General features: G+C 41.4%; 1 protein-coding gene across 1 annotated transcript in view; it reads left to right on the plus strand.

Annotated features, from left to right (window-relative positions):
- Nucleotides 1–4,116: 4,116 nt before the first annotated feature.
- LOC139654109 (kinesin-like protein KIF13B) overlaps nucleotides 4,117–20,005 on the plus strand; it is a gene marked incomplete at its 3' end in the record, with an annotated part of 34,763 nt that continues 18,874 nt past the window's right edge. The window contains exons 1-2 of the mRNA XM_071531147.1: nucleotides 4,117–4,186; nucleotides 14,242–14,335. Of these exons, the coding sequence (XP_071387248.1) occupies nucleotides 4,117–4,186; nucleotides 14,242–14,335 (164 nt within the window). The remainder of the gene's footprint in view (nucleotides 4,187–14,241; nucleotides 14,336–20,005) is intronic.

A 20,005-nucleotide genomic window follows, 5' to 3' on the forward strand; every position in this document is an offset into this window, starting at 1 on the left:
GCATTTTGGCTGTGACTGGTATAAGTCTGGTAATCAGCCGTCATTTGGAGGTGCTACTCTACTCTAAAAAGGGATCTGCCAAGAGACTAATTCGTCTTTACATGGGGTGGAGGCTGGGAATTGAAGTCTTCTTTGACCAGGCTGGAGTGAAGCTCTGATTGGCAGAGAAGTCTGGTCATCCGCACCATGAGGCTTCCTCCTGATGAAAACAAGACTACATGCCCAAAAAGTTGAAACTTCACTTCCTTGTGTCTTGCAAAACCCCTTTGAGTTGAGCTGTAAACCCATTTTGTGTGTTGCTGTAATTTTTGAATGAAAACAGTGTGGAAAATAGAGTTTAGCCTGGAAATGATACTAAACCATGAAAGCTGGTGCAGACTCTCTGGAGGTCTAAGGGATTCTATTGGCCAACAGAGGGTGCCATATCACAACTAATATTTCACTTTTACTTGTAGTAACTTCCATTTTTACATTACATTTTAAATGCTTCTCTGCAGTGGACTGGTCCACCTGCCCTTGCGGGTAAATAAAATAAATGAATTTTAAATACTGAGATAGAGTAGGCCACATTCACACATTTCTAACCGCAGCGACTTATAATATGAGTAGGAAGCTAAGGGATCAAGGATTCATCCTGAGGATCAAACCTGTGACCTTTCCATTACAGGACAGTCACTCTAAACCCCCAGAGTGTCTTCATTGTTATCCTGACCTGCACCATTTTCCTCTAATGCAGGACTGCCTACATTAAGGCCTGTGAGACGAATTTGGCCCTCTACAAAGCTCATCCACATTCATAACTCTAAATTCAAAGGCGTATCAGCACTGCTCTGCTGTGTGTGTGTGTGTGTGTGTGTGTGTGTGTGTGTGTGTGTGTGTGTGTGTGTGTGTGTGTGTGTGTGTGTGTGTGTGTGTGTGTAATCTCACGAATGAAGTGGTCCATAATCTTTATTATAAATGACTTGCTTTGCTGCAGTCCAGTGCTTGCAGGAAGGCTTAAATCCAGCGTTGTATTTCACATTAGATTTACATTCCTCAGGCTGTTCTTGGTATGTTGTTCATGGATTCCCTCATCGTCCCTTTTCCTAATTTTTTAACCTTTATTTCTCCAGCTTCACATACAGTTACACACCGTTAACCCACTGAGGGCCGTGCTGACGTTTCGACCTTTGACCCCCCCCCCCATGTCTAAATGTTTGGGCACTTCTGTTCTCATGAAGATGGTCCTCTTCTCCAAGTTCTCAGAAACAACATAAAAATTTAGAACAAAAGCGTTATAATATTCTATATTAAATAGAACATCAGTTATAATGTAATATCAACTTCATAAGGACCCACACAATGTTTGTTTATGTTTTACAAACCACTTATTAACCATTTACTAACCATTGTAAACTTCATTTGCCACGTTATAATAGCAGTCCGCAAAATGCTAATTTATATTTTATAAATCATTAGTTATTAATTGACGACTACTTAAACTATTTTAGTTTTTAAACTGGAAGTTTTTAAACTGGAAAATAACAAATGACTTGTTAACTAAGGCAATCAAAAGTAATTGATTTAATGTATTCACAGTTATGATACAACATATGAATTGATTTAGTAACATATGATTACTTAATGACATAAATAAATAATGTACATGATATCATTTATATACATTATATCATTAGCAATTGATGTAGATATACGTTTTTTTAATTTATAATTTCTAGTTTATTATAAAACTGTAGTTCCTTCAGTGTTCAGCAGGTGGCAGAAACATTCTAATCTCTCCATTGTTCAGATTTCCATTTGCAAGGGAAGAAGATGTGTCTACTTCCGGTACTTGATTTTCAAAATAATAGTCCCAGTTTCTATATTGACATGACAAAGTTTGTTTTATATATTTACAGAAGTGGTTAATAGATAGATAGTGAGATATATTTTCACAAACTTGATTAATCTTTGACAGCCTAATACCTACCATACAGTATATTGCAACTACAAGGCATTTCAGTGGTGATTCATGCTGTCTGACTTGACATCAGGTACTGGAGCTCCCATCTCTATAGTCTTCAAGAACTGTTGTCCCACTTCTGAGGATTATAATGGACTTTACCAGATACTAGACATCTTTCCAAGTTGTGTGGTATTGGTATATGTAATTAAATATATTTTCACTTAGGCACTTTGTATTGTTGTACTGTATTGTCATTTGTCCTGTTTTGTTGTAGGCCCTACTGTCTCGTTTTTACTGTTATGTGCTGTGACCCCAATAAAGTTTTTTATTTTGCTGTGCACTTGTGTAAGGTGGAATTGAATTGAATTGAATTGAATTGAACTGAATTGAAGTGAACTGAATTGAACTGAATTGAACTGAGAAGTTGCAACAATGTTCGTCAATATGGCTTTATTTTGAAAGTTATAATCGGAAGTGCTCCGTGTTATTGTACATAGCTTTACACTAGTGAGCGGAAGTGTCGCGTGATTTGGGGGCTCTAAACCAGACGCAGACTGAACACAGCTGGTAATAAACACATTTTTTCCATGTTTTATCTAAAGAAATGACGGCTGTTGTTTACTCCATTTTTTTCTCGTGGATTATTTGTAGAGTCTAAACCGGACAGCTGACTAGCCCAGCCTGACCGTTACTTTTATTCGCTTATTAACGTTAGTCAGCCGGTGATGATCCCCGTCAGTGGGAAACCGGGTCGTGGTCGTTGCAGCAGTAGACCATAAGACACACAGGGGAAAAAAATACAATTTAAATAAGAATAGAGAATGGAAAAGGTAAGAATGGAGTTATGTATATATACTACTTTACTGACAAATTTCAACACTAGAACATGTTAAGTTTACATGAACAGATGCAAGTATTGAAAAAGTAGGCTATAGCATTTGGAGGGTGTGCAAAATAGCAGTAGGAGTAAAATAAAAAAAATATGTATGTTCAGTAAGTAACGTTAGGTTAATAGCCTAAGTAGCTAAAGCGTAATAACATTTAAATATGAACTATACAATAAATGGGCGGAATATGAAAATATGAAGAAAACACAAATATTGAAAATTGCAGTTGCAAGTGGTTCAGGTATTATAAACTATGTAGCCTACATTTAGTTTACCTCTAAATGTACATAGTTTTGAAATGAAGATTTAATTTTGAAAGATTTGTGACCGGAAGCTGGGTTTGTCCTAGCTTGACAGAGGCCCGTCTCCGTCCCTGCTAGCTTGTTAGACAACCTCCTTGACCGTTAACTCATCTGACACCAAACACAACTAGTAATAGAAACACACAGGCTATAATGGTACACCACAAAGCAGAAAACACTCACAGGCAGCTTAAACGTTTCTGTCTGACTTGTCTTGGGCTAAAGTTACCGGTACAGTCCAGCTTGACAGACAGGTGAAAGTGAAACTTAGCATCTTATGAGCGATAACTTTTGCGCTTTTACTTTGAAGGCGAAATCTGCCAACCGGAAGGGTGGGTGCTGCTAGCTGCTTTCAGCTCGACACAGGGAGGATAGAGCGGATTCCATTGGGAAGCTGTAGATAAACGCCAGTAAAAACTAGGGAAATCTTTCACTTGTGTGTGTCGGTTAACGGTGTCACCTCTGGGATGAATCCACCACGGTATGTCGGTCAAATGCTGGTTAATGTCTGGGGACGTTAATATAGTAATATGGTAGGAAATGGTGAAAACATGCTCCTTTCCTCCTGCTGCTTTCCCACACTTAGCCTCCCTCTCACTTTGCCAGGCAAATTAGCAGGCTAGCCCGTTTTTGTCTTGCAGATAGCATGTGTTTGCTCAGTCTAATCCACCAGCTGCTGTAATATCCAGCTAAACGCGTTTACTTTTCTCCTTTTCCCTTCAGCTCCCACATCTCTGCGGATATATATTAGCCTGGACGATGAGCAGAAGCAGAGGATAAGCAGCGGCTGGCTTCCTGCAGGATTTCCCCAGGCTTTTTGTTTTATTGTGGAAATGCCTGGTCTGTGGAGCAGCACTGAGCGGAGCTAGCTGGCCGACTGTCCGGCTAGCGCAACGTTTCCAGGCTTTTGGATGATTGTTGAGCCGGGGAGCTGATTTATTTTGGATCAGCACTACCTCCCTTCTCTGCTGAAGGAGTCAGGATGGGGGAGCCCAGCCTGGACGACTCCAATGTCAAGGTGGCTGTTCGTGTTCGGCCCATGAACAGGAGAGGTGAGAGGGTTCAGACTGCTGTCAGCTCAGACTGATGGGATTATGGATAAACTGCATGTCAGTTTAATATGATTATGGATAAACTGCATCTCAGGTTAATGTTAATATGGATAAACTGCATCTCAGGTTAATGTTAATATGGATAAACTGCATCTCAGGTTAATGTTATTATGGATAGACTGCATCTCAGATTAATGATATTATGGATAGACTGCATCTCAGATTAATATTATTATGGATAGCCTGTATCTCAGATTAATGTTAGTATGGTTAGACTGCATCTCAGACTAATATTATGGATAAATTGCATCTCAGATTAATATTATTATGGGCAGACTGCATCTACTATAGATAGACAATTTCAGATGAATATTATGGGCAGACTGCATCTCAGAATGACATTATCAACAGGGCACTAATTTGACTTCAGTATGCCCTTTTTAATTTCCTGGGAAGACTCAGGAATGGGCTGCCAGTCAGAAATCACCATCCATTAGTGAAATGAGCTGCTGTAGGCTGAAAAGCTGCCGACTGCTGGCTCTGGGCGGCACATGGTCGGACAATGCTGCCATCGGGTTTCCCTCGTGGCTGCGTGTCATCCAGGCTAGATTTAAAGCTGAGATCTACTGTTAGAGCGTCTGGACAGTCTCTTCACTGTCTGATACTGATGCCAATCGCTGCATGACTTGCTGCAACAGAAGGCTCAGTCAGTAGATTATACTGATGGGATAGCATTGGACAGGTTTGGTTGAATGAGGTCAGAAGCAATACCTCAAACGGAAAAAAATATATATTCTCAGAGCCTGTGGAAGGGTATTAGTGCACTGGTTTCCAAAGTGGGGTCTGGGGACCTGCAGGGGTCACAGTGAGTCCCCAGCAAGATGAGGAGTGGTTTAATTTCACTGTTTCATTTGCTAGAAATTAGCTGCACAATGACAGACAGAAGGACAGAATGTATACGGTGGTGTCTTTTATGATCAGAGGTTTTACTCTTGACACTGTGATCTCCCCACCAGCAGTGGGCCAACACGTATTTCCTTTCTATACAACAATCTGATAACAAAAATCATTATCGGAATGAGGTCCCTGACCAGATAGCCTATATTGTCCCTGATATTAGAAAAGTTTGGAAATGCCACTTAGCGTATGTCACACTGATACACACCAACGTGTGCCATCGCACTTCTCCAAACATGACACCGAGTAATGAAGGCACAGTGGCACGCTTCCCTGTTGAACGAATCCGCATGCACGCTCAAACAGCTCGGTCACTTATACCGCACATTTTCAGTGCTGCACGCAGGAAGTGCGGCGATGACATTTTCTGTTTGAGTGCCAAGTCGGGTTTGGCCGTGGGAGACCATGTGTCCCCGTAAAAGAGGAGGAGGAGGAGGAGGAGAGCTGCTGAGGCGGAGTGGGTGACCGACAACCGGCAGAATGAATCACGTGTCCCTCTCTCTCTCCCCCTCTGAGCCGGAGAAGTCGGTCACAAGACCAAGGCAGTGGATCAACACTCTGTTCACATAGGCAGAGATTTACCATGCACCCTGCTGCAGAAACACACAGCATTCAACGTGGCATTTTTCATTGTCGGGTTAGATGTTTTTTGGGGGGTTTTTGACACAAAAATGGCATGGACAGTCCATTCATGTTAGGTATTTGTTTTATAGTTATTAAGTAGACGGTAAATATAGAGCAAGAGAGACTCAGGAGATAAAGGTCTGATGGGATTCAATCCCATCACATGTAGTTGTAGAGGAGGGGATTTAATTACTTGACTATCTTTTGCCACGTTGCATTCATTTCTAATGAGAGGCAACTATTTTCCTTCCTTTTCATGTTCCTGACCACATCCCTATTAGTGCAGGAACAAACCCTCTTTTTCATAACTTTGACATGTCCCCTTCATGAAATGGATGGTCATAATTTTTCTTTTTACTGCAAAAGTCATTAAATTCATCAATGAAATGATTCACCACATAGGCAAAAAAAAGTGCAAAAAAATGCCTGCCCTGAAAGAGGGAGTACCAAGTTAATCCCATGTCATTTTCTACCTACTTGTTGTATTTACATCATATTCACAATGATGGTCTACAGGTAGTGTCCCTACACCCCATGTCAAAATATGGTTCTATTGTGAATCAGCAGCCTTTTATATAAGGCCTTATTATAGGCGGAAATATCAAACAGTTAATTTTTCTGAGAAATACTCACTTTTAATCCTAATATAATAATACTGTAATCAGTATTATGCTAATAATTCATTTCAGGTAGTCACTGACATTGTCTCATCAAAAACAAGAAGTAATAGTTTGTCACTGAGCACTATTATTGTGACTATCCAGTGAGTATAACCCAAAAAAGTACACAAAAATGCCTGCCTTGTAACAGGGAATACCAAGTTGATCCCATGTTTTTTATCCACTGGTTGTATTTATATACTTCATATTAGCACTGATGGTTCTCAGGTAGTATCTCTAGACCTCAAAGCAACCTTAAATTAACCACAATGTCCAAATCGAGGGCTTGGAGCCAAAGGGGCATAGGTGCGATTTTGGTCGAATATGAGTATTATATATCAATTGAAAGGTCTCAGTGAGATCTTTTCAGTGCCAAAAGGACACAACTGAAATCATGACACATACGTTTTAATTAAACAAAAACTGAAAGCCGTGACAGTAAAAGTAGGGTTTTGCTTGATGTCAAAAGGGCGTAACTGCACTTACGCCCTTTTGACACCAAGCAAAACCCCACTTTTGACACTGAACAAGCATTGTGGGTAGAGGATTCTAACAGCACTTAGGTCAACTCAAAATGCATGCTGACGTAAGTAATGCTAGCATGGCAGCATGATCACATCATTTTTAGTATCCTATTCATATCCTAATTAATATTCTAGGTCAATATTAGATGAATGTAAATATGATAATATTCCCATTAAAAACTTAGGCCTGTAGTTTCAAAATGTTATTTTATAATGTTAGGAGTGTGAACTGGTCAAGATGAGCTCTGATAGTAAGACTGCTGGTAGCTGAAGTTCTCCCTCAGTGTTATGAGGAGTTTTACAGGTCTTTGAATGTGTTCCGGGACACATCAATAAGTGATGCATCCTGGGACACATACAAAAATGTACTATACTAGCAAAAGAAAAAAAAGTAGTAGTTTAGAATCAAAAGTCGTTTCTTATGTCTATAGACGTTTATTAAAAAGGTTTATTAAAAGTTTTTAACAGAAAAAATGTATCAATCAATTTGATATATATATGTCTTCCTCTGCTGCTGTCAGTGTCCAGGCTGCAGAATAGCCATGAGTCAGGAGACATTTAGTAGTCTAAGCTTCTCAGGTGATAGGAAGCCATATTTACCTGTGACTGCAACCATCACCTCCCCTCTGTGTTTTCTTTAATTAAAAAGGAAATGTCCAGGGAAAGTCGACTGAACTCCATGCAGCAATTTGTCAGTGTTACTTTAACTCTGAGGGTGAAAAAATCAATACTATGCCAGTGTTTATGTGAGTCTACACCCATCAGAGTTAATTTAACATTTTTAAATTTTGAACAGCCACCCCAGAGCCATATCAGCTCTGTGAGTGGACAAACAGCTTTCCAATCAACACTTTTCAACTCCAAATAACTGTCACTGAAAAACCAACACTTACTAGCACTGGAAAATTTGTGGACATTTGTGCATGGTCTTTTCCAGCTCCACCTTGATTCCCATTCATACACACCACGCCAAGTCTTTGTGGGAGGGGAGAGTGTTACTCATTCACCTTCCTCATGCGCATTTTCCCAGCCGGTCCAGGGATTCAAACCTGTGACCTTGGAGCTACAAGCCTGCTCTAACCTCTGTCCCCTCTCCCATGTGTCTCTGGTTGAAGAGGAGAGGTGGTATAGCTGCCTGGCTGGACAAAGGCAGGAAGGGAGTGAGTCTGAATGAATATTTGCTAATGTTGCGTAATGCTCCATGTTCCCATGGTTGTGGCCTTCGAAGAACAGAGCAACCCCCGGCGTAGCAACGGCAACACCACGGCCAATCAGCTTCCTGGCTGATGTCAGGGCTATTGTGCCAAACCTCAGCACCGGTAGCCCAGGGAAGGACCGGAGAGAAGGCCAGTGGAAAGTGGGAGCAGGTTATGGAGCAAGGAGAGGCAGATAACAATGGGTACATTTTATCCTTGTGACCACTACGCATCACACTTTCCCTTTTCCTAAGCAGGAAGTACGAGCTGCAGCACTAGAGGCACGTGGGTAATGTAGTTAGCAGCAGGTGCAGAGAAGGCTGAATGGAAAGAGCTCTGTCTCACACTCCCTCTATGACTCTGTCTGTCTCTCTCTCTCTCTCTCTCTCTCTCTCTCTCTCTCTCTCTCTCTCTCTCTCTCTCTCTCGCTCTCTCTCTCTCTGTCAGTCCTGTTTAACTTCCTCTCTTTCTCTGATTCTTATGCTCTCTCTCTCTCTCACTTTCTTTGCTTTTCACTCACTCTTTCTCTCCATGCTTTTTGCTTTGTAGTCTCCTTGACAGCAGAAGACTTTGAGGTTAGATTCTGGTCCTGTGACCTTTGCCACAAAGTTTCCATGGCTCTGGCCCCATGTTCCTGGCAGGAACAGGAGTATACAGCCTCTCTAAACAGTGCTCTCTGCAGCCTCAAATCCTCAGCTTGCCTGGTTTGCGTGGACAGACAGCTTCTTCTCTGCCGTAGAGCTGTTCAGGTTGGGCTTCCCTGTGCTGTAGGGAGCGAAATGACCAGCAGTCCAGGAGACAAATGCTTGTAGGTTTTGGCTGTGGCTGGTAAGTTAGTCTACTTTGGGCAGGTAGCAAACTTGTGAAGTGGCTTCTGAGTTTTTTGATCCACCAGCTGTTGTGGCTAGATGGAAACATCAGTCTTCTGTGTTTGTTAGGAAAACAAGACCATGCTGGTCATTAGGGATTTAACAATACATCTAGCTAATCGTTTGGTTTAATACACAATACTTGGTTTGCAGTTAGAAGCTGACTTTTTCAGCCACTGGCTATATTTACTGATGGATTCCAAAACTTACCAGCCAACTAGAATAGGACTCCAAATGATGGTTGGTTACCTGTAGAGTACACTAGCTTACCAGCCATAGCCCAGATTTACTAGAATTCAGCATGTGGCTGGTGGTCATTACCCAGTCTGACAATGTATATGTGATGTTACGAATATTTTACCTTCGGGGCACATAGCGATATGAGTTCCTTTTGATTAAATGTTAGCCTTATGGAGATGGTAAGAAACGAGCTAACTATCCAACATCTAACCTGCGTTAGGAGGTTGTCACTTATTAAGAGAGAGACAGTGCGCACTGCCATGAACAAGCTGACAGTGTCAATAGAGAGTCCATGTCTAGGCTAGCAGTACAGCTGGCTGTGACAAATAACAAACAGCAACAGCAGCAACAACGTGGGAACAGCTTATAGGTTTAGTTGGCGTGAAATAGTGTTATCACGATGCCAAAATTCTGACTTAAGTAGCTGCTCAGCTATCATGGTTTCTATTTTAAAATGATGCCACCATCAAAAAAGCAACTGAAACCATAAAATAACATGAAATGTTTTAAAATGCAATAATTATGCAAGAAAACGTTGTTTTAGATTTTTTTATATCACACGGCCACTGATAGTTCTTATAGAAGAGGGGAACTGAAAGTACATTAAGTTTTTCCTGCAGACACATTTTGCTGACATGCAACTTCTTTGACTGCTCTTACATACCAGCTCCAAAGCAGAGAATATGATTATCTACAGTCATCTGGCGCATGATTTTCTAGGACAAATGTAACTTAATTTGTATATAAATAGTTACGTTTTTACAAGGATTTACATTTGAGTGTAAAATTTGTGCAAGTTGACGATGGTAAATATGATGAGAAACTGAAAAAGTACTGGGACTTTGAAACACTACTGTGAATGCACGACTGTGACTGTCCTTCAACTGTAGGACGTGAGTTCACGCTCCTATGTAAGCGTCCACCCTGCTGAAGCGTCCTTGAGCAAGACACTGAGGCCCTACCAGCTCCAGAGCTGCTGTTCTGTAGCTGACCCTGTCCCTGACCTCTGACCTGGGGGGGGGGGGGGGGTGGCTTTCCTTACAGGGAGCAATAGAGCAGGGCAAAGAAACGTGAGCCACATCCTTATCTTATCAACCAGGTTAAATAACAAGAATCTGTCACTGAGTTTCTTGGCTGGTTTTACTGTAAAAATGAGCCTCCAGGTTGCAGAGGAAATTCTCCACACACTCAGTGGGGTGGTCCGAGTTATTGAACTTGTGACCAGAAGGTTGCTGGTTCTTGAAAAAAATGTGGGTGTAGAGAGGTAGAGAGTGAATGAGTGACTCTTGCCCCTCAGTCAACAACTACTGCTGAGGTGCCCTTGAGCAAGGCACTCCACTCCAGCTGTTCCAGTGGAGCTGCTTAGTGTCCAATGGTAGAAGACTGTGGTTGAACTGGGCAGCTCCCAGTACCAACAGACCCTTAGTCAACATGGCTGGTTAAATCAGGGTTAGCAGTAGAAACTGGCACTGAACCTGATAATAGCAATACTACTATTTATGAACTACTGAACTATCTTAATTGGAGTAAGATAAGTCATAATCAGAGTGAGCATAACCTGATTAACACACTTCTTTCTGCTCAATTTTTCAATTTATTAGGCCATTTTAAACGCTTAGTCCTATTTCTTTTGGGGTTTTTTTCAAGCTGCACATGTCAAAGGTCAGCAGAGGCAGACAAGAAAGCAGAGGAAGTGCTGGGAAAGCTTGGACCTTTAGACATAATATAGACCGATTATTAAATTAATCCATGTAAACCAGGTTATTGGAGAAATCGTGTCACTTTCTGATTATGTAAACATACTCGCTAAAAGTGGAAAGAAAGAAAGAAAGAGTCTTGAGGCAGTATCCAGTTGGAAGGGGTATGTGTGTGTGTGTGTGTGTGTGTGTGTGTGTGTGTACTGCCCTTTTGGCTCTTGTATCAACATGTTGCCTTTTTACAACTACAGCGGACATTCTGAATGAAGTGACATGTTTCCCTCCTGCCAAGTGTTGCATCATGATTCTAATAGGTCACGGTCAGTGTGTAACTGGGTCCTCCTTCGTGACACGTGTTCTTATTGCACGTGTGTGTGTGTGTGTGTTTGTGAACTGATTGTCTTGGTGACGTGACCAGTTCCTGTGTTATTGATTAGCCTAATTCTCAGGCCAAGATAAAGACCATTTGCATTTTCAAAAACGGCACAGTATTGTAGTGTTTAGAGAGACTGTGCTTCAACCAGAGGACCAAGGTTCAAGCATCCACCCTGCTGAAGTGTCCTTGAGCAAGACACTGAATGTTGGGCCAGTCAGTGACCCAGTGACCAGGGCCAGTGCCTAAAAAAAAAAAAAAATGGGGTGTTACCATTTGTCATCTTGTGATAAGCCTGTTGTCTTTGCCTCTGCTCTGCCATCGGCGCACTCTCCTCTCTGTTGTCTCTTGTCTTTTTCTGACCAATCAGATTGGACGGACGTCACTTCAGAGTTGGTCAGACTTGTGTGGAGTGAGCGTGGTGGCAGCTACTTCAAATTACAAAGCAAAAAGAAAAGGCTGCATTTTTTCCTCATGGAAGCAACAGTTTCCTTTGGTTGAAAATGATAAATCAGTGCCTGCAATGTTTTGTACTGTTTGACTGTGATTTCCCAGTAAGGCAGCTTGAGTCATTTTTAAAAGCACAGGCTATTACCACAAGCACACACTGGATGCCCATGAAAAGCTGGCAGCACCTAGCCTGTATGTAGACAACTATCATTAGGTCTCTGGTCTCATTAATGTATTGGCAAGACAGATGAATGGAGAGATTGACCAGTCTCATGAATTTCCGCTCTTGTTAATGTTTTTTCCCCAATGCCTCTGCTGGTTACATTTACAGAAGAGCTCAGGAAAGTTTTCAGTTAGTTATGAGTTTCAGCTATGAATACAGTAAGTGCAGTGAATTTTACAGGGTGGTTAAAAATAATCCATTTGAAAAAGCGTACTAGACATGATAAGTTGTGTAACTGTAAGGATGTACATACACCAAGTGGACAAATCATTAGCACTGCTCCTTAAGCTGAGTTGGAAATATCCAGTTGGTGTTTTGTAGGCCAAGTGTTGCATCATGATGCAAACAGTCCAGGGTCAGTGTGTGTGTGTGTGTGTGTGTGTGTGTGTGTGTGTGTGTGTGTGTGTGTGTGTGGATTGATTGTCTGGGCTGGTCCTCTGTTATTGATTAGCCTAATGCTCAGTCCAAGGTAAAAGGCCATTTGCATTTTCAGAGTTAGTGTTTCAGTATTGGGATATTACACTGTTTAACCTCTCCTCCATCACTAATGCAGAGCAGGCTGGGAAATAACCAGCATCCACCAGACAAATACTGGTAAATTTTTCTGTGTCTGGTTAGTTAGTCTACTCTACAGGTAACCAGCCATCATTTGGAGTCCTATTCTATTCTAAACATCTATGTGCTGGTAAAATAGGGAAAGTGGCAACTAAATTTTGGGGTTTACCATCCTCTGTGGCCAGAGGTCAAAGAAGGTTGGTTTGTTTCCTGCCCTGATGATGACAATGATACAGTAGTATCCGTAGTTACCTGGCACTTCATACCCAAACTCTGTATCAGGACCAGCTGGTGTCTCCATGAATCAGACTGGCCAAGGGAATCCAGGTGTAATCTCTGATCGCTTACTGATTTACTGTACAATCATGAAGTCATGATGGAGATGAAGGACAGTTTATCTTGAGATGATTGAGACATGAATTATGGAAAAGGGAGAGAAATTGTACCTCAATGTTTAGAGCAAGGCACTAACACTGCCAGGGTTATAGGTTATATTCCCATGGGGACCACCAATACTATAAATGTATGCACTATTGGTACTGTAAGGATAAGAGGGTCCACCACATGGCTGATATGTTTCTTCTGTTTTGTGCACTTTGTGTGTACAGAAAGCTCTGTGTCTGCACCGCTCAGTGTTAAAACTAAATCCTGTTAGTCCAGTCGAATGAAGTGAGCGCTTATAATACAAGCGGTATTAAATCTGAAATCTAGAGTCTGTTGAGGTGTTTGGTTCCATGTTGAAGCAGTATTGGGTTAGGCCTGCACTACGATGTGGATTGACTGGCAGCAGGGCGGCCTATTGGGGGATGATTGGAGAGATCATCCCACAACCCAAAGGTCTCAATCCCCATAATGGCCATTGTGTCCTTGAGCAAGAGATTGACCCCCTACCCGCCTATTCATTGTAATTGAGTGCCTAACCTGCCTAACTTGTAATATGTGACTAAGTTTTAGAGCAGTGCAGAGCCAACATGCTGTCCTATCTGCTCACCTGTTGGCCTAAATACATCTTAAAGCTTTATTTTTTACTTGCTTGCACAGTTCATATTTCTTCTGTATATATGTTCTGATTATAAGTGTTCAGTGTACACTACATGTGTCTGGCACATTGTCACTTTCTCTGTACACAGGGTTCCATATGCAAATCTGTACATCTTATAGTACATATTACATATCCATTTGCACACATTGTATATATGCTGTAAATTTTCACATATTGTCCTCTCATACTCTAATTTTCTTCTCATTGTTATATATTGTTTACATATTAGTATTTTATATATTTACAATTTTCACCTTTTTCATAATGCACATATTTCACATTGAGACTTTCAGTCTCAGAGAGTTCTGCTGCTTCTAATACTGCTGCTGCTATTTTGTACATCCTGTTAATGCTGACATCCATACTTATGTGTAACCGTCCTTTTGGTCTATTTTTATTCATATCCTTTTCTTCTTTGTGTATCATATTACTATTTGCTACTGCAATGACCAAATTTCCCCACAGAGATCATTAAAGTTTCATCTAATCTATGTGATAATCATTGGAAAATATAATTGTGGATGCTCTAGTCAGAGGACATCTTCAATTAATAATGTAAAAGCAATCAAGGATAGCAAACTCAGGCATGTTTGCATTGTGTTTCATAGTGCTGTGGTTGTAACGCTGTGTCTTGTCTGGTCCACAGAAAAGGAATTAAACACTAAATGTGTTGTGGAGATGGAGAAGAACCAGACCATCCTCCACCCTGCAGGAGGTAACCTGGGCAAGGGAGACTCCAGGTATGTCTGTCACTAGCTGCTTTACATCCAAGTATTTTTATTGAATGAATTGAGTGAATTATGATGTATTGAATTGGAAAGGTTGAATGGAACTTAAAATAAGAAATGACACACTTGTCATTTCTATCAGTCTCTGTTCTGGATGTATGACCATTAGTTAGAATATTGCCAAGTTCAGATGACATGAAATACGACCTACATTATCAGACAGCATGAAATAGGACCTGCTGTACATTAGCTGACACCAAAGGACAAGAACAACTTGTCCAATACTAATACATAGTAATCAATACTTCAAAGACTCTTTCCATTTCTCTGGTAGATGTCTTCTGGCGTTGCTCTCTTCTGTGTTCAGGAAGCTGATTTATTATCTTCAACTCCACTGATGGAACCACCCCTAATTCACATTTTATTTTTCATAAAGTTTGCTCACCATTTCCATGAGAGTTGGATGGAAACACAGCTACTGTCTGTTTCTCTCTTGGTTTGTCATGCTCTCTCTGTCTTTCTCTATGTGACCATAAACCAGTATCTCTGTGTCTGTGGGTTAAACTGGATTAGGACCTGTTAGCCTCGGTCACATTGGGCAGTGTGTGTGTGTGTGTGTCTGTGTCTGTGTGTGTGTTTGTTTAAAATGAGTAACTTCATCACCTCAGTTGTAACTTAAAAAATGAAATAAAGTAGATTTCATCCTATTGGGAATTTTATGTTATGTTTCATTGTCTTAGTTCAGTAATCAAAAGGTTCAAAATCAGACAGTAAGACCATAATTCGCTGCTGCGCTGCCATCTTGGACCAAACGAGCTGAGCCGGGATTGGCTGTCTTCTTAATGCATTACTTGTGATTGGTGGAGCTGACTACAGAGGCTTGGGACTGTCCTACCCAGAATGTCACTAATGTGTCAGAAACAAGCTACAGTAGAACGGCTGCCAGAGTAGAAGTAGTGATGAAAACTGGCTTCAGGATGAGATTTCGTAACAAACAACAAGAAGCAGCATGTGTTTCTTGATGTTAGTGGTGTCTCTGCCTGGAAAACAGACAGCAGGAATGAGAGAGAGACAGACGGGAGAGAATTATACATGAAGAGATAGACTCCACTCCACTCCTCTCTTCCCGCACTGTGTTGGGTCATAACTCTCGACGGCCTGACTTCCTCCCTTTTTTCTCAGCCCTTCCGTTTCCGTGGCAACACAGAGGGAGGTTAACCCCGGGTCACCGTCGGTGACCGTGAAGCCTCTTCCCCGAGTGAGGAGACGAAGGAAGAGGGGGGAAAAAACCCTCGTTTGCTAGAGCATCTGTCGACCATAAACTTCCCCCGGTGACTTTTATGTGGAGGGCCGAACAAGAGCAGAGCTATCGTTTGTGTCTCTGTCTGTGGGTGACAAAGGCTCGAGGAGGCAGCAGGCTTTAAACATGCAGGAGGACGGGCCCGCCGGCTGCCGCCCTCAGCCTGCAGACACTCACTTTTTTGTTTCCATATCACATTTAAAGATTATTTTCGCCGCATTCTGCCTTACTTGATGGTAGAGAGAGACAGGAAGGATTGGTGGAGGAGGGGGGTGACATGCAACAAAGGTCCTAGGCTGGATTCAAACCCAGGACGTCGCGGATGCATGGTATTGCTTTAGCCAACTGGGCCACCAGGACGCCCTTTATTTCATACTTGAAAAACACACTGGAGTTTTCTGTTTCAAGAGCTTACATACATAGAAACACCGACTAGAGAAAGACAGAAACGATCAACTAATTTAACATAAGATGAAAATTTAATGATGCTCGTGGGGAAATTGGGTCTTGGCAGAAGCAAACAGTAATAAGATACAGTAAAGAATAATAGAATATGAACAAGAATAGACCAAAAGAGGGTTATATAAACATACACAGCTGACATTTTTAACACTAGAACATGTTACGTCGAAATGTATGAATGAAAAGGCAGTGTTTCCCACAAGCTGTCAGTTTACTTTGGCGGCGTTGGGACAGAGGGTCACTGATGACTTACTGATGTTTCATTTAGTGAGTCCTGTAGCTATGAGCTACAGGACTCACTAAATGAAACATCAGTAAGCTACTGTAGCTGTAGCTTTCTTCAGGCACTAAAGTCTCAATCTAGTATAAACTAATAGCATTGCAACATTAGCTGACTATTATCCTTCCAACTGATTCTCAAGGCAACGTTTCAGACTGTCTCTCCATTCAGTTTGTCGGTGCAGATATACTGCGACTGGAAGGAGCACAGATGCGCTGTGTCATAGGTGCAATGAATTATGGTCACTGTAGTTCGCTAACACGCTTTCAGCGCTGCGCAGCATTAAATCTTGATTGTTTGAAAACTACACCGGTGAGAATAGCCGGCTTCATGCATCTCAGCACTTGAAATGAATCCAAAACAAAAATGTACTTGGCAGGCTGTTAATTTACCTAGGCAGACTGCCCAGATATTTACATTGAATTGGAAACACTGAAAGGTATGGATTATTGCATTAAGAGGATGTGTAATATAGCAGCAGTAGCAGCCGCAGCCTACTGAGATGAAGGAAGAAAAAAATTATGTGACAAACAATATAAAATATATGCAATAGGAATTAAGTTATAAAAATATCAATATATACAAAATATAACAAATGAGAGAAAAAATTAGATTGTGAAGAAAACGATATATCCTACAAGCTGTGCAAAAATGTGCTTTAATATACAGTCATACATATTTGCCTAGATTACAGTGGGATGCAGCTGATGAGAGCCTCTCTCCCATAAAGCTTTTCTCCCATAGACTCTGTGGCAATGCCGAAAGGGAAGGTCTCTGCGTACCTTAGGTTGGAGTGCATGGATTTTTCTCTCAGAAATGATATTGTATCAAGTGTGAATGTTTGGAGGCTGCAGAATGTAAAGAGGAAGGTCTGATGGGTTGGATTTATGTGTTTACTCGACCTGTGAGGGCTGCTGGCACTGGAGATACTGTTGTTATTGAACCCATGAACCATCTCTCCCATAATGATCTGCTCCCACAGACCCTTTCTCAGATTCCTCTACACGTTCATATATATTTTAAATTCTAGTCATTTATCTGACTTCCAGTGCAGTCAACAGTTGAATAAGCTTCAATTCCTAGATCACCAGCATTTCAAGCAACCAATAGTAAGGAGGTCAAGGGTCAGAGGTCACAGCACCCAGTGGAGTAAATATTCCTGTGGGGGTGCTGAGGTTTAGGATTAGCTCAGTCTGTCTGTTGTGCTGTCAAAAACAGCTTTCTATCCCAGAAATAAATGTGATGCAAAAGTAATGCAGTAAATGGTGCAGGACAGCTGGGAAGTAGAACACACATTTGTTGGTGTCGGCTGTCTCTTCTGTAGAGCTTACTGCTGGTTAGCCAGTACATTCAGTCAAACTGAGTTATTGGTAGATTATGGCTGAACGCCCTGCAGCTCCTGCATTAGCACAGATGTCATGTTTCAGTTTTTGCACAGCAGCACCCATTTATTTCTAATGGAAACTGTTGTCTGTTTTTTTTCCTCCTGCTTTTTGTGTTCCTGGTCACACCCAGGCTGAGAAATTACCATCAGCCTCCAGCCAAATGCTGGCACACTTTGTCTGTGGCTGGTAAATTTAGTGTGTGGCAGCTTCCAAAACTCTGCCAGTCACTTTGACAGACTCGTCTCTGTACTAAAAAGCATTTTGTCAAGTAGTGGGAGTGGCTGCTGAGTTTGAGAATCCATCACACACTGTATATGGAAAAGACTATAGTCCTGACTAGTCTGGAGGTTGGGGATGTCCTGATCAACTTGTTTTTTTGGTCTCCGATCCAAGTCATTTAAAATGTAGTGTCTGCTGATACAAGTCCTTACCTGATATTTTTGTCATTATGTTTTTTTTAAACAAACAGCTGCGTACTACAAGCATCTCTCGATCTAAAATCAGTAAAGTCAAACCAAGCGAGGAAAGATGCGCTTAATACTCAGTTAAGAACTGCATTAAGAATAAATAGCCTACAGCATGGCTACATTACTTTTATCTTTAATAGTTTTTGCCATTGTTACCATGTTCAAAAACTAAAGTATAAAAATAGATACCTTTCCATTACACATTGAAAGTGGCTCTGTTGCTGCCACCCCTTGAAATACTTGCATTGCAAGCGTTACACGTAGCTGTGGGCTGCTGTCTGTCTGCAGTTTAAAATAAATCCACACTGCAGACATGATGGTGCGACTCGCCTCCTTCCATGCCATGCGCCTCACTGCCGAAAGTGGTGGTGGATGACGACTTTTTATACATATATTTTCCATGACAGTTGGCGTAAATGGAGCATAGGGGGAGAAATTAAATAAATGGATTGGGATTTGATTGGGTGCTGTGTAGCTAATACCAATCAATCAAAATATGCCTTGATCAGGTCTGATTCGATCTTTGATTTTGGCTCTGGACATCCCTACTGGAGGTGGTTGTGGGTGTCATTTAACTATATGCCTGTGCTGATTTGTTTTAACCTTTTATTTATCCTGGGATCTTTTTCAGTGCCACCCTGCTTCACATTCATACAGTTTAAGCCACCTGGAATTACAGAATAGAATAGTACTCTAAATGATGGCTGTAGAGTAGAGTAGAGTAGAGTAGAGTAGAGTAGAGTAGAGTAGAGTAGAGTAGAGTAGAGTAGAGTAGAGTAGAGTAGAGTAGAGTAGAGTAGAGTAGAGTAGAGTAGAGTAGAGTAGAGTAGAGTAGAGTAGAGTAGAGTAGAGTAGAGTAGAGTAGAGTAGAGTAGAGTAGAGTAGAGTAGAGTAGAGTAGAGTAGAGTAATAAACATTTGGCAGTGTTTGCCTGTTTCCCGGCCTGGTTTATGTTCTGGTGAAATCTGATGTAGGAGGTCAGGAGACAGTAGATGATGGGTAGCTTAAAGAGGAAGTTTTAAACTTTGAGATGATTAAGATGTGGATTAAAGAGAAGAAGGTGTAACTCAACATTATGAATGTGGTCCTACTGCTCTGTATACTGTTTGTTTTAGTTCCTGGTAATTCTTTGTTGCTCTCCCATCCGCTGAACTGCATGTTCTTTAACTTTACTGAGAAATGACTGTGTCTAGTGTTCTCAAAAAGCCTGTCCATTCACTGAGACGATCAGGGATGTGGAAAGCAGACAAGGCAATGTACAGCATCTATTCAGCACTGAGTCTTGAACAACCCTGACACACAATAAGAAGCCATACAAAGACCCTGTCTGCACAGTGTGTAGACCTACTTGTTGCTCCTCTACCACATGCTGTTATATTCACATAAGGTTCCAGCTGAAGGATGTGAGGAAGAGCTACAGACAAATACTAGAACTTCTACCGACAAATGCTAGATTTATATGATTTTATTTCCAAAAGGCAAAAAAAAACATATTACCACAAGTTAAAATCCAGAGGATCCAGTCTGTGAAAGTGTTGTTACGTATGGACTGAAGTTAGGCTACCTGCTATGCTTAACCAGATCAAAACATCCACAGCCCATTTTTGTAGTTTATTTCTCTACCCTGAATCACCCCAAAGCACCACAGTTTAAGGCCATTTTTTTTCACTCTTCGGTTGTCAGTGTGGTGTTCTGCATGTATGTGTGATTCAGTTTTTCCACCAAACAGCACACATGGGACCAGCCAGGTTTTAGTTCCTCAGGCTGCCACTCTCAGTGACTCACTAC

Source organism: Centroberyx affinis, unplaced genomic scaffold (assembly GCF_046629955.1).
Source record: "Centroberyx affinis isolate AG114_WGS23_722 - 3 ecotype Tasmania unplaced genomic scaffold, CSIRO-AGI_Caff_v1 ptg002044l_1, whole genome shotgun sequence".
In the NCBI taxonomy this organism is placed as follows: Eukaryota; Metazoa; Chordata; class Actinopteri; order Beryciformes; family Berycidae; genus Centroberyx; species Centroberyx affinis.